The sequence below is a fragment of the Ambystoma mexicanum genome, chromosome 7q (genome assembly GCF_040938575.1).
Source record: "Ambystoma mexicanum isolate Mex_15411 chromosome 7q, UKY_AmexF1_1, whole genome shotgun sequence".
Classification (NCBI taxonomy): Eukaryota; Metazoa; Chordata; class Amphibia; order Caudata; family Ambystomatidae; genus Ambystoma; species Ambystoma mexicanum.
The window spans coordinates 505021368-505036605 of record NC_090941.1 but is presented as its reverse complement, the minus strand read 5'-3'; the positions used below and the strand labels follow the sequence as shown (position 1 = coordinate 505036605).

At 49.4% G+C, this 15238-nt stretch overlaps 1 protein-coding gene across 3 annotated transcripts in view; it reads left to right on the top strand.

Annotated features, from left to right (window-relative positions):
* The window catches only part of RB1 (RB transcriptional corepressor 1), a 2466185-nt gene that overhangs the window by 110664 nt on the left and 2340283 nt on the right, over nucleotides 1-15238 (top strand). For all 3 annotated transcript variants that reach the window (XM_069639386.1, XM_069639387.1, XM_069639388.1), the window contains exon 3: nucleotides 8636-8748. In XM_069639386.1, the coding sequence (XP_069495487.1) occupies nucleotides 8636-8748 (113 nt within the window). The remainder of the gene's footprint in view (nucleotides 1-8635; nucleotides 8749-15238) is intronic.

The following is a 15238-nucleotide window of genomic DNA, read 5'->3' as shown; positions in this document are numbered from 1 at the left end:
CTTTTCGTGAACTTTGGCCTTGTGAAACCTGGGAGGGCCCTCGCTAAGACTTCCATTTCCAGGTGGCTCTCCGGCTTCTTCACCCATTGTCACTGGTTGGCAAACCGACCGTTGCCTGGCTGTCCGAGAGCCCATTCAACCAGAGCGATCGCTGCAACTATGGCGTTCCTGTCTAGTTTGCCCCTGCTGGACATCTGCAGACCGGCTGCATGGAGGTCGACTCACACCCTCACAAGATTCTACTGCGTCCAGTAGATTCCAGGGAGGAGTCCAGAGTCGGCCAAGCAGTGCTGCGCAACATGTTCGCTTGAAGGTGAGCCTGGTGAGGAGGTAAGAGATGCTTAATGTTAAGCCTTGCCACCTCGTGTGGTAGTGCAGGTGTGTACTGCTATGTGTTCTTTATTCATGAGCATGTGAATCCATGCCAGACCCCATGTTGGAGAAGGAACAAGTTACTTACCTGTAACTGTTGTTCTCCAGCATGGGTCTGGCATGGATTCACATGTGAACCCTCCCGCGTACCCCTCTGCGGCTCTTCTCTTGGTCCTACTGCCACTTTACGTGCTACCAAATCTGAAGATGGCTGCCAGAGGCGGGGTTTAGGTTGAGGGCAGTATGATTTAGAGACCAGTGATTGGTTGTTAGGAGAAAAACAGTTCAGAAATTAAACTGCATCAGATTTTTTCTTTACTGAGGATTCCCAGCCTGACGGGAAATATTCATGATCATGTGAATCCATGCCAGACCCATGCTGGAGAACAACAGTTACAGGTAAGTTACTTGTTCCTTACCTTCTTTTTTTTTTTTTTAAACTTCTTTTTATTATTCAGCGTGGCAGCTAAACACAGGCGAACAGCGTCAGGCATTACAATATGAATACAGTGTACATAATGTAGGTGCGCAGAGGTTACTACACAAAATAACACAATTAATGGGCACAATCACAGCATAGAGAGGGCAACAGAAGACTGTGATAGGAGTGAGGGCCAGAGCTGGTGGGGGGAAGTGGGCGGGGGGAGGCATCCGGGGTCGCAATAAGATCGGACATGTAAGAGTGGAACCTGAGCCAGATATTCCTAGGCCTGGAGTGGGTGGGTTGCATATGGGACCAAGCTTCCTCAGAGTCCGAGGCCCACGTGACCGCTCTCAGCCATTGGGCGTGTGTGGGACGTGAGGGGCGAAGCCAGCAGAGCAGGATGGAGCGCACCACGTGTAGCAGGCAGAGGCCAGCTAGTTTTTTGGAATCACGGGAGAGGCCTGGGAGATCATGAAAGAGGCATACCACCAGGGAAGGAACAATGGGATGGTCGAGCACAGCAGACACTGTCGAGCAAACTGCCTCCCAAAACTGTGAGAGGCGGGGGCAGGACCAAATCATGTGAATGCAGTCGGCATCGTCCTGGCCGCATCTAGGGCAGCTGGAAGGGTGTTCCCTGGACATGCAATGTAGTCTGATTGGGGTGTAGTGAAACCTATGTAGTACTTTGAACTGAATGAGTTTAAGCCGGGAGTTGAAGGACACTCGATGTGTGCGCTCGCATAGATGTGCCCAGCGCTCATCCGACATTTCAACACCAAGGTCTACCCCCCCACGCACGCTTCAGTTTGGCAAAGTCTGGGACAGATCTGGATTGTAACATAGTGTATAACCTGGAAATGTTACCCCTCGTGGGCCCAGGGGAGGTGAGCTCCTCAATAGCAGGGTCGTCCGGTGGCAACGCGGGGAACGTTTGGTAATTACGCTTGAGGGTCCTGCGGAGGGATGCGTATTGGAGCCATACACTCTGGCCGCTCCTCAAGGGCAATGGGAGATCGGGCCATTCAACAAATATACCCTGGTCAAACACATCACGTAGCAACTCGTAGCCCGCGTCCGCCCAGCGATGAACCGTGCCCGGTGGGACCCGCGGGACCCCCGGGAGGAAATTCCAAAGAGGGAGGTTGCCGTGGAAGGCGTAAGCAGTTCTGACTAGCCTCCACATCTTCGCTAATGTGATGGACGTGCAGGCGACCGGGCTCTGAGAGTCCAGTGCCAAGGGAGCGGGTTGTATCACCAAGGAGCGGATGTCACGGTCACAGACCGCAAGCTTCTTGAGTCGGACATGCGGGGGAGGGTCCGTTGTATTAAACCAGTAAGAAGTATATTGGATTTGGGATACCAGCCAGTATTTAAGAAAGTCAGGGGCACCGAAGCCCCCGTTAGACATGGGAGTAGACAGGGTATACATTTTTAGGCGGACCACACCAGAGTGCCAGAGAAAGGAATTCCAGCCCCCTCCTGGCCACAAGGGTATGTTAGTGAACATGTAAAGCAACTGGGGCAACACCACCATCTTCAACAGCCCTATCCTGCCTGCCAGGGAAATCGGGAGTTTGTCCCTGACCCGGACCTTAGCCGTCAGGTGTGTGAGGTACTTCTGATAGTTTTCCTGCAAGGTCAGCACCTGCTGGCGCGTTACCACTATCCCCAAGTAGGTAAATGTGGATTGAGCCCATGTGAAACCAAGGGTGTCAGGAGGAGGGAGAGTGCATTCCGTGAGTGGGAAAAGAGTGGATTTCGAGCAATTCACTTTAAGGCCAAAGATTCGACCAAACTGAATGATGTCCTCCGGTATTGGGGGTAAGTTGATGGAGGGAGAACGCACAAACAATGTGTCATCCGCATATAGGGACACCATGTCCGACTGGCCCGCAGTGCGGAGGCCTCTATGAGCGTGGAATTGGCGGAGCATATCAGCGAAGGGCTCTATTGCTATAGCGAAGATCAAGGGAGAGAAGGGGCACCCCTGTCTCGTCCCCCTGGCGATCTCAAAGAGGTCGTCGGTGCGGACCCTGGCCACAGGAGTAGAGTAAAGCAATCTGACCCAGTAGAGAAAGGAGGGGCCGAATTTGAAACTCTCGAGAACCTGCCATAGGTACCTCCATAAAACTGAGTCAAACGCCTTTTGCATGTCGAGAGTGACAGCCACGTGTGTCTCGGGACTGATTCTGTTAATTATGTCAAATAGGCGCCTCAGGCTCAGGGAGGTAGAGCGACCTGGGATGAAACCCGCCTGATCTGGATGGATGATAGATGGCAGGAAGGGAGCTAACCGGAGTGCCAGAGCCTTGGCGTATACTTTGACATCACAATTTATAAGAGAGCGGGCGATATGAACCACATTGCAAGGGGGATTTAGCAGATTTAAGTAGTACTGTGATTGTGGCCTCATGGAGTGAAGGGGGGAATACACCGGCCTCCACAGACTCCTCCCAAAGAGCCAGCAAGTGAGGGAGCAGCTGTGACTTAAAATGCTTGTAAAATTCGACCGGGATACCGTCCGACCCAGGGGCTCGCCCCGAGGATAAAGAGTCAATAGCGTCTGACAGCTCCTCCAGTGTGAGTGGGGAGTCAAGGGAGGCTGCGGCCTCCGGGGACAGGGCTGACAGAGGAAGGGCATCGAGAAAGGAGTCGATCTCCGCCACTGACACCTCATCTGAGTTAGAGTGTAGGGTTTCGTAGAATGTGAAAAATTCCCTGTTGATGTCTTGCGAAGAGACAGCCATGGAGCCGTCAGGCCTCTCAATTCCGAGTATGTGTGGGGACCCCGTCTCGTGACGGATCAGTCGTGCCAGAAATCGACCAGGGCGTTCCCCCTCCCCGTATCTCCTCGCCATGCCAGGACTATCCAAAAACCTTTGTTCACGATCCGCGAGGGATCGGAACGTGTCCAACTCCATCCCGATATCAGCCAGGTTGCCCGGGGTAGAGTGAAGTGAGCATGTAGCTTCCAGGGTAGAGAGTCTGGATTCACTAGCGGCAAGATCTCTCCGGATTGACTTAAGGACCCCATTCTCCTTGGCCAACGCAATCCCTCTAATATAAACCTTAAATGACTCCCATAAAGTGGCCTGAGACGTTACCGAGCCCGTATTAGTCTCGAAGAACTCTTCAATCGACCGCTCGAGCTCGGAACAGAACTCCGGGTCCAGTAAGGAGAGGGGTTTCAACCTCCAGTTGCGTGTCCGGCCGGGATCAGGACCCCAACCAATGTCCACAGTAACTGGAGAATGGTCATACAGGGTTCTGGGAAGGATCATTAACTGTATAACGCTCTTAACCAATTCGTTGGAGATCACCCATCTGTCAATACGGGAATAGGAATCGTGGACTGAGGAGTAAAAAGAGTTACACGCGGGAGTCCGGGTAGAAGAACCTCCATGTGTCTACCATGGCGAGACGTGGCAGGGATGATAGTGCAGCGTAGGCTGCCCTGGAAAGTTGACGGGGCCTGGATCCAGATCTATCGAGGGCTACATCGAAAATCGTGTTGAAGTCGCCCCCCCCAAAGGATGGGGACAAGGGGAAAGCCACCAAGGAGGGACGTGACCTGTACATAAAAATCGGGGTCATCTAAATTAGAGCCATAAATGTTCAGCAGGACCACCTACCTGTGTTGGAGCGCAGCATGAAGCAACACATATCTGCCTTGAGGGTCTATTTGTGAGGAAATAAGAGTAAACTTGAGGCTCTTGTGAATGAGGGTCATGACCCCACGGCTTTGGGTAGAGAAATCGGTAAAGAATCTATGGGGACCCCAAGTTTTGGCAAAACGCAGACACTGTTCCGCGCGAGCATGTGTCTCTTGTAGAAACAGAATCTTGGACCCATGACGCTCGGCCTGTAACTGGAGCTGCCTCATCTTTTTATAATTGCCCAACCCACGTACGTTCCAGCTCATGAAGGTCAGGTCACTCTCGGTCACAGATGCAGTGGTGGTTGAAAAAGAAAAAATGTCAATACCCAGCGGGCCAATTTCACAGCCCTGCGGCACCAAGTCCTGAGTACCACCTCGCGGTCCGCCTTCGCTGCCAACGCCAACTTTTTAATAACATAACCCCCGACATGACCCACCCCCACCCACACCCCCCCCCCCAAACAGAGGGATGACAATCCCAACCCCCCTCAACCAAAACCAAACCAGAGGCATCAGCGCCTGGGGGCCTCAATGCCGGACTGGCCGCCGCAGTCCGGGCTGCGGCAGATCCAAAAAAGACAAAAGGTGCCCACAGTAGACATTTTGCATGTAACTTGAACGGGGTTCTGGCACATGTTGATGTGGCACATATTTGTAAGATGAACAAAAACAAGCAGATTCCGGAATAGAGGATCAAAGTGACCCCGATGCAGGAAGGCGGCCGTGCCTGGCCTCTCCTCGTCGGGACAGAAGGGTAACTGCAAAACCGTGATCAGAGGAGAGGGGTCAGCCAGGGAAATGTTCGTCGATAAACCTGGAGGCCTCCTCCGGGATCGTGAAGAAAAACACCTCATTGGCGTGTTCTATGCAGAGTTTGGCAGGATAGAGCATAGCTTATTTGACGGAGTGGTCCCGCAGCCTGCGTTTCACAGCTTGGAAAGTCTTGCGTTCACGTTGGACGGCCGTTGAGAAGTCTGGATAAAGATGAATCCTTGCGCCGTCCAGTAGTAGCTCACCTTTAAGTCTGGCGGCCCTGAGGAGGGCATCACGGTCACGGAAGTTCAGCACCCGGGCTATGATGGGCCGAGGTGGAGCACCGGGCTTGGGCTTAGCCGTCAGGGCTTGGTGTGCCCGCTCAATGGCGAAGTGCGGGGAGAGCTTGGGAGAATCCAGGAGCGAGACCAATGTATGCTCAACAAAGACCTTCATTGGTTCATGAACTTCATTCTCGGGAACCCCGATAATGCGGAGGTTGTTATGCCTCGATCAGGATTCCAAGTCCTCGTTGTTCTTCTCTACCTCGAGGACTCGGTTGGAGAGAGCGACGACCTCGGAGCGCAGGGCGCCCAGTGCATCCTCTGCGGAACCGACCCGTGTCTCGACCACACTCGGATATCGGTCCTCTCGATGTGGGCCTTAATAGAGGATACAGTACCGTTCATGTCATCCAGTTTTGAGTGAAGTGCAGTGAAGCCCTCACGGATGAAGTACATCCTATTGGGATTCCGGTGCTGTGGCGGGTGAAGATGCAACAGGGGCCTGCTCAGTGGTCTCCTCTGACGATCTCGACGCAGCCTTCGCAAACATGTTGATGGAGCTCTTTCCTCACACCTCCCTTGGTCATCCTGATGATGTTGGAGGTCGAGTGGGGGTGAGGGGGGAACCCCAGCAGCCTTGGGAGAGAGGCAGGGGGAGCTAGGACCCTGTACCACGTGAGGGAGTATGCGAAGTATGGTATGAAACGGGGAGTAATGCAGAGGGAGCCGTGGCTGTGAATCCGTATAGATGCGATATTGCGGCTACCAGTGCAGGCTGCGGGGTCTCAGCCAGCCCAGGGAGACGTGGGGGACAACGCAAGGAGACCTCGGGGGTAGGAGACCCCAGGGATGGGGGTGATGATGCCCAGCGGACACTGTGAGAGCAGGAATCCAAATATGAGTGACCAAGTGCAATGAATGGAGAGGAGCACCTCCCAGCACAATGCTCCGCAGGGTAGACAGGCCGCAGCCTCGAGCACAGCGATGAAGGATAGGGCAGGCAGCCGGTAAACAAAAGTTCCTGTGTGGAGTAGTGGCACTGAGAGCACTGTGGCCCCCTCAGAACGTAGGAGTCCCCCAAGAATGAAGATTTACGTGGCCTGCGAGGCCTAAGGCTTCCCCAGTAGGGCGAGGGGGTGAAGGCAAGTCTGTGAGGCGGGGGGGTGGGGTGTGCGCTCAGACAAATGCAGGCCAGGGAAAGTTCGAGCGTGCCAGGCCCGGGGTGACACCAACCGTTAATGGGCCCTGAGGCCGGGGGCCGCCGGCGGACAATCCGCGAGGCACTGCAGGGAGGGGGTGAGGCAGTGCTACCGCCCAGGGGTGTCCGAGGGGCCTCCCCGCCTCACGTGCCTGGTGGCTGCAAGGATCCGGCAGCACCGCGTGTATCCCCCGAGCGTTGAAGTCTCTCCGTCGGCGGTGGGGGGGAGGCTCCCGCCGAGTTGGCACCACGGTGAGGCCCAGCAATCGAGGTGAGGGGCCCGGGCAGCCCCGATGCAGGGCAGACGTCTCTCCAAGTGCGTCCCGAGCCGGCAGTGCGCGGCCTCAGGATGCGCCCAGACCGCCTCCAGATCTCACCGCCAGCCAGGGCAGAGGCAGACCGCCACCCGCCGGCGCACATCCGCTGGGGCAAGAACACGCTGCAGGCCCCCAGGCGAGTCTGTCCGCCACTCCGCTGGGGCCGGGTTTTGGCACGCAGGAGCGCTGCAGGCAGGCGGGGGGATGGTCACGGCGGCGCCCAGAGATAGCGTTCCACGGCTCCGTTTTTCGTCGGGATTCGGTCTGCAGGGTCCCTGGGATAGCGGCTCCAAAAGCGTATAAGCCGGGATCGGCTGCCAGGTGGTGAAAGTGCCGAATTAGGATCTTGCGATCTGCCGGCCACGGAGCTCGAGCTTCAGGCGGCCATCTTGTTCGCCGCTCAACAGCGCCCCCCGTTCCTTACCTTCTTACCCCTAAAAATATCCTCACCCCTAATGGGGGGGAAAGTTGTTTTCTGTTAGATGCTGCATTACGCTATTAATAATTTCATATTTCCCACAATGCTACCACCCGGAGGCCTATGTGCATAGTGAAATATGTATTTACCATTTACTGCAATGTTGGACTGTAACAGCATCTGTTTAAGGCTGCCAGAGAACAGAATATTGCTGAAAATCAGAACATATCCTTTCTTTGTCTGTTACTTAAGGAAAGGATGGTCTTTACAGGCGTGTTTATGGTGCATAAGGCAATCTGTTGTAAAACAGAACATTGTCATATCGCTTCCCAAAATGTTTCCTGGATAAACTTGAGATGGAGAGTTCAGGCCAAAATTCTGGCCCTAAAGATTTAAAAAAACAGAAGTGTCCAAAGGTTCCTTGTTTCTAGCTGCCAGGGCTCAGAACCCATCGAGTTTTGCTTTGATACGAGTCAATGGGAAACTGCAACTAACATATAAATTCTGCCAGTGAGTGTCCTACCCGTTATGCTGGATCTCTGAACCAGACAACCAGTATATTTACGATAGCCCTATGATGCACCTCTGGTGATGCATTTGTGTGCTCTAAAAGACTCCACAACCTAACCTCATCAGCCATGCTCCCACTCTTGTTTGGTTTTTATAGACTTTGGTTCCACTTAATATATACCCCTTATGTGTCAGTGTCAGCATGGTAAGAGGGGCTGTCATCCCATCAGATTATGATTGGTGGCCGAAGTCCAGAAGAGATGAGGCGGTTTGCATGGCAAAAAAGGAATGAAAAGTATGGCAAACTCGCTGACCTGCAGATGAAATTACTGCCTTCTTGGTTCCTTGTGCGCCTTGATGAGTAATGCATGGAGCGAGGTGCAGCAGGCAGGTGCACATGGGACCTTTTTCAGACGAGTGAAGAGAATATTTGAACTCCATGTTTGTAGTAGTTTGTGCAGTTTGTGTTGTTTTGTAAAATGTATTGTGAAAAAACATGTATTTAATATATTGTAGTCTAACAAATGCTATTTATATTTTGCACTAATGCAAACAATTGTATTACAATTGAAGTTGTAACTTATTTTTCAACACTCGGTTCAGTATTATGGGGACAGCAGTATTTTATGAATATAGTCTTAAGTCGCTTGCATGCATGCTAGTATAGCATGTCTTCATGGCTTTTTTTCTTTCTCTAGGATGGTGTGATGAAAAATGAAAAGCTATTGGCAGTCTGCATCTACCTGGAGGCTGTTGAATTGGATGAAATTACATTCACAAGTACAGAGCTTTTGAAAAGTGTAAACCTGAGGTAAGTTTATGCAGTGTGGTTTTCAAATTGTATTGGTTCTTGGAGTGGATAAAGAGCAGGTTAAGCAGCCACATCTGACATGGGGCAAACCTGCACTTTGCAAGTCCGACTCACAGCCGCATCCGCTCTTTTTCTTTCTGAGGTTTAAAAAGTGAATACTGTTAAATTGGCTCCTCAATACAATGTTGGGACTTTAAATCCTTTGTAAGGCAATCTTTGTTTTCTTCTATTTTGTGTTTGTTTTTTTTTCCCCCCTCCACACTACCACTAAATCAGCAGTCATCGCAATCATTAAGATGAAACTGGTAGTCTGAAAGGTATACCTCTTTCGGTAATCTGGACCGAGGACAGACTACTGTGGGCGAGGTGTTGGCTTGTACAGAAGCAATCTGTAACAGCAGAGGATTTGGAGATAAATTAATTTTGAAAAGTGCTCCAGAGATTAATCAAATGAAAGGAGGGTCGTCCGTCCCCCTTTATACAGGCAAAATGCTGCAGCGGATTGGTCCACAGCAAGCCTCGTGTCCAATCATAGCCAGTGTTTTGCAGCAAGTGGGGAGCGGGCACCAGAGGTTTGAAGGCTCTGCAAAATCCAAGATGGTGAGGCCCTTCTATGGCCTGAAACTCTTCTTGGCTATCCCAACCTCTTAACTCTGCTCACTTCTGGCTGGCTACATCAAAAGGTCCCAATATTTGGCACTGTGGTGTGAAGAGGCTATGGCAAGACAGGGCTGTCTTTGAAATACTGGTTCCCAATGGACTTCCAGGGAGTGTACCTGTTCCCTGGAGGAAAGCAGGAACCTTTCTCAAGGGGATCAAATAAGGTGGGGCTTCCTGGGCTGGACCCAAGGCTGTTGTCAGCACACCCAGCCAAGATGTCTTAATACACACTAGACCCGGGTTTGACTGGTATAAGGATCTGTATATCTTCCCTTTGTGCCAATTACTTTTAAAAGGAATTTTCCAGTAGATTGTTTTAGGAAATGTTGGAAAGCGGGGTGATCGTCCCAGGCTCCGAAGAGGTTCAGTGTGAGGCATAGGCCAAAAGTGTGTTGTAGACGCTTGTGGAGACTATAGGGGTAAGCGGGCGTTGGTATAAACTGCATCATGGGCGAGTTAGTGCATGTGTGGATATAGGGTGTATTGGGAGTGAAACGCTACTTTAGAAATGGCAGTCATATTGAAATTCCGCCTAACGCTGCGCTGCAGCCAGGGTAGTAGGCCCAGGCCACGAACGTGCAAAAAAGGATGTACATGCGGGAATAGGTTGTAACATGGGCAGCAGAGAGAAAGGCCAGAGCCGCAGAGATTCATAAACCTTCCATTTGTCTCTTACTGCAAGCATTCATATCCCAGGATGAATGGCCCTGCCCTGAGGGGGCTGAGATCTCCCTGCAAAAGGTTATCCCACGAGAAGGAGGGCTCGAGCCTCGGACCTTTGCCAGTTCCAACATTAAAATATAGTGCTCAGATGTCCCTGCCCCAAGACCCTCGCATTCCAAGGTATCAGCCAGCTCCAGACCACCGACCATAAAACTGTTAGATCACCAATCGATCAAAAAGCAGGAACGGCTGCCCCATCACCAAGTTATGTGATTTGTGCTGTTGGGTGCCGGGAGGGCCAAAGCAACAAACCTAAAAACCAGGGTGGAAAGCTTTGGAAAGGTGCCAACGCGTCTGGGGTCGAGCTGGCATTTGTAAATTATAGTAACCTCGTAAGTATCCGCCTCTCCCATGTCTGCCCATTTCTGCAGATCCAGGTGCACACTAGGTTAGAGATTGAGAATGCATTGTTTTCTTGTTCCTAATTGGCAATTAAATATAGCTTTGCGCCTGATGATGCACCAAAAGCAAACACACATGGAAGAAGACGGACAGAAAGGGCTGGAATCAATGGCCTGGCATTCTTTGTGGAGCAGGTAGCCTATGTATAGGGTCGCATCAACCAGCCATTTGGATTTGTAACTGACGTTACTGATGCTGTGCGCCCTTCTGACATGTTGCTTGTCTTGATTTTACCAGAGCGCTCCATGGCAGCACAGCTCTTCGCCCGCGTGCCTATCTTTTGTGGAAATAAAACTTGTTTTCCTTGCAAGCGGCGTGCCAGGCCTTTTTTCCTCTAGTCTGATGCATTTTCTCTGGTGTGAGCATTGAGGGGTTTATCTACAGAAATTGGTCGTAAAAAATGGAGGCACAACAAACATTTCTTTTAGTATTGAAGCAGTGATTCAAAAATGACAGTTGTATCACACGTATTATATTATTAGTATAGATGATATAGCTTAAATTAAGCCAGAGATCAGTTTTATGTAGTTTTTTCAAAGAAAATGACAGTTGTAATTTTCTTTGACACATGACTTTGTTAATTTCTTTTTGGGGGTTCCCCATGATACCCCTAACCCTCAAAACACTTACATATTTACTTACCCATGAAGTAATGTGTCAAAGTAAATTACAACAGTGTAATTGACTTCGGTAAAACAACGGCACACCGATTGAAGCAGTGCAGGATAAATTATCACAAGGTAAGCCGACAAGTGGCATGTGTTTTGCGCAAAATTTGCTTTCCCAAAGCTTTGTTTTCCAGTGCTTGACTTGGTTCCCTGACTTGAGTGTCCTCTATCCGTGGATAATCGTTTTAATTTATTCAGGCAGATTGATCCATACTTGGTGGTTGATATCAAATCCACAATGGTCACTGTATTATTTGGATAGTCCCATTTGTAACGTAGCCTCTAATAAAGTTTTGACTTTGTTTCATTCAATGTATGTCACTCTCAGAAATGCTTAGTCTTTGGTGTCATGTGACTTGACTCCTATGTGTCTTATAGCTACCCAGAGGACATCCAATTACGTGTCATTGATTAACACACAGTGGGGGGCTCTCTTGCCTTCAGAGAGTTTACATAAAGGATACCATACGAAGTGCAAATAATATACACTATGTATAGTGTGATCCTTCTCCAATAGCTAGTTATGAGACAGTTTACGGTGACCTTGGTTGCACTGTTCTAACACATGTTTCTTTTCCTGTCGGGGCACCTTTTTTCGTCGGTCTGTTTGTATCATTGGGGGCTTCAAATAACGTGTGTATCGGCATTCATATTTTTCATGTGTTCGCGTCTGACAACACCTAGTCTAAATTAAAGGGAATATCCAAATGTAACACTAACACATGCCACATTACAAGTAAGTCACTCACCCCGGTTTGGTTCAAACTGTGGATTCTTGTTTCTCTGGTTAAAGAATAAAATCATACCCAGAAATCAGATGCTGTCATCAGTTGTAAACTTGTTCTCGTAAAGCCTCCACAATAGAAAATAAGCAGAAATTAAACACATTAGCAAATTTCAATTTCAGAATATACCTCCTAATAAAAACAGTTTGCTAATGTTAAAACCTCTCCACCCACAAAAGTACATAATGTAAACAAAATGTTCAGCAAACAGGAAAGCAAGTCACTCATAGCACATGCTCTAATAAACAAACATTTCATAATTCCCTTGTAAACATTTTATCATGCAAAGCATGCAATACAATTGTTAAAATACACATAACAAAAATTCCAAGCCAAATACTTAGAATCCATGATTTTGCTCTGTTGTAAGCATATTATCTATAAAACGACTCTAACAAAATACTATTAACCACTACTCACTTCATCTAAACTTGATCTACAAAAATGTAAACATTCCAAAATGTCATCAGTCCCTTAACACTTGCTCAAAGTCCACATTTCATTTTTTGCTTACTTAAAATTCTTCCAAAATGACACATCACAAATGAATAAGGAATGCACGTACAACAAACAAAATGTAATACATATTAAATAAAAATATGCTCATAACTTTAATGTATCCATTTACAACAAATGCTAAAGGAACAACTCATATTTATATTTTATCGTTTAAAGCACAGACCTAGCTCGAGCAGCAGAAATGTGCACAGGGTCTGCATAGTCAGCGTTTGGCTGGCATCTTCTAACAGTAGCTCAGTACTGTGAGTTCCAGTCTGTGCGTCAATGTGGATCTATTGGGATTAGTTCTTGGTCCGGTTTTGTTGAAAAAGCCATGTTTTGACGATTTGCGAAATTGGAGAATTGTGAGGGCATTCCGAGCTGATTCTGGGATAGAGATCCAGAGGATAGGTGCATGACAAGTGAAGGATTGTTTTCAGGTCCACTTTGCGGATGAGTTGTGATTAATGCTGGTTGGTCGATTTGCACAAGGAGCGTGTGCCTACAGATATGTGAAGCTTAGCAGCCAGGTATTCTGGTGTGCAACTCGTTATTGCTTTTTAGATGATATATGCAGTGTTACAGTATTCTGGCCTGGAGAAAAAGCTAATGTAGTTTGCGTAGGATGGGGGCGATTAGTTCCATTTTTAGTGCACCCCTAAGAAGACTTGCTGCAGTGTGGTGGACTGCTTTTTGTAGAGCCAAGTGAACGGCTGGCAGTCCCATTAGGAGGGAATTTCCCCATTGATTCTCAGGATTGTGACACTGGAACATGTGAGAAACCAGAGGTGGCCAGGACACGGCCATCTCCTTTGGATGCAGACCCTGGCATTGGACCACTGCGGGAGGATCACCTGGGTGAGGGGTCTTCGGGGAATGGGGGTAAGGCAGCCGATGGTGAGATGCAGTGTTCCCCCCCCCTTTTCTGTTTACCTAACCCAACCTATTTTTTAGGTTTCTACGAGGTACCAACACCCGTCACCCACTCCCCTTTTTACACAAACACTGGGCCGAGGAAGAGGGTGACTGAGAGTAACAAGACTAACTCTTATACATCCTACTGTACATGTCCTGCTAATCGGGTCAGGCACTTGACTTTAAGTACATACACCTGATACCAATTGGCTCTCCTCACACGGATAAAAGGCAGCACTTGGAGACCCACTCTGGGCAAGGCAGAACACAAGTATGAGCAGAAGTTCCGGGGCGAAGGCAAACCTACTGGAGCAGAGCAACGGATCAAGGGATGATTGCAGCAGGTCAAAAACACCCAAGAGTTCCCTACTGGAAATCGTTGCCTCCACCAGGCCACAAAAGAAATTTGGAGAAGGCCAGATCCCACATTAGAAGGCTGCATTGTGTTTCAAGGATGCCAGCGACCCTCCCGAGTGAACGGGACAGTTGGGGAGGCGAGGCCAAGCCTGTGATAACCTTGACTCATGAATTGGAAATCGTACAACCAAGAAAGAAACTCATACATCCGGTGAGTTGGCAAGCGACCCAAGACCGGTGTGTGTTAAAGAAAGTTTGAAGTGGCAACATTTCGCATGTGAAGGCTGCAAGCTTGTGGATGAGATGCGAAGAAAGGCCGACCTGTTAATGAATTTTGAAGTAATGACAGCTGTGAAATCAGCGATACTGAGTGTCGGGGTGGTCCGGCAAAAGGAAGTAGCCCACTCGAAAGTCTCTGTGAAATGTGCATTGTTTGTAACGATAAAGTGAGTGAACTGCAAAAGTGAATTAAGCAAAATTAACCCTCAAGGGAAGGGGAGAGTGAAAAGCTGAACCTTGAATTTTGAGTCAAAGTGGTCCTGCGGAGGTCTGTAAAGAAAGCCGCGCACATTTGAAAGTCTTCGACTTCCGAAAGTGGTCTGAGCCCGGATGTGGTAGACCCGAAGTGTAAAAAGCTTGGGGAAGGGAACAACCTGCAAGTTTGTTGAACTTTGGTTTTGAAGAGATCTGAGCCTGAGGGAGGGTGACCTGCGTGAACTTTTTGTTGAAACATTAATTGAAAGTCTGGAAAGAGAGACTTTAATGTGGAAGGCCAGGCGAGCCTCGATCCACATTTTTTGGAGCTGTTATGTGTTGAAAACCCGAGCCAGAATGTGCTATCCCGTTTACAGTGACCACCTTACTCTGTGTGGTCTAACGTGGGGCGGTGTTACGCTCACCTGATATCCCCAGAGGCGTTTGGAAGGCTCTGAGATCTGGAACCCTGGATGCGTAGTTGCCCAGTGCTGAATAATGAATCTGCAATTACAGAAGGGAGGATTTGTGATAATTGTCTCTAATGGGTGAATCTCCCACCTCCCTCTGACCGATTTCCCTTCCCACTGGGTTCTTTTCTCACCTTAGTTATTTGTAGGGTGAGCTATCCGTCCTGTGTTTCTTGTGCAGGGGCGCTTGACGTTTCTTGGCGGGCTGGCCGAGTTGCTTCACTGGTGCAGTATGCCTTCCTTGGGCCCAGGCCTGCTGTGACCCCGAATCTGCTGGTAGGCAGGTAGGTTTGTTAATTGTAAGTCTTTGTTCTGTTTATGGTGGGAATTCGTTAATGTCTTTATCTCCTTTTCAGGTGCGAAGGTCTTGATGCTGGCGTGCCGGATGGAGAGGCCCGCTTGAAGGCAAGAGAAAGCGCGAAGCGTAGCGCCTTTATTGTCTTTTAAAGCTAACCTGTGTTTTCTTCTTCTCCTCACAGGCCGCTGTGGTGCTGCAAGTGAATGAGAGCGCGATGAAAAACAGGCCCCCGGAATCCGT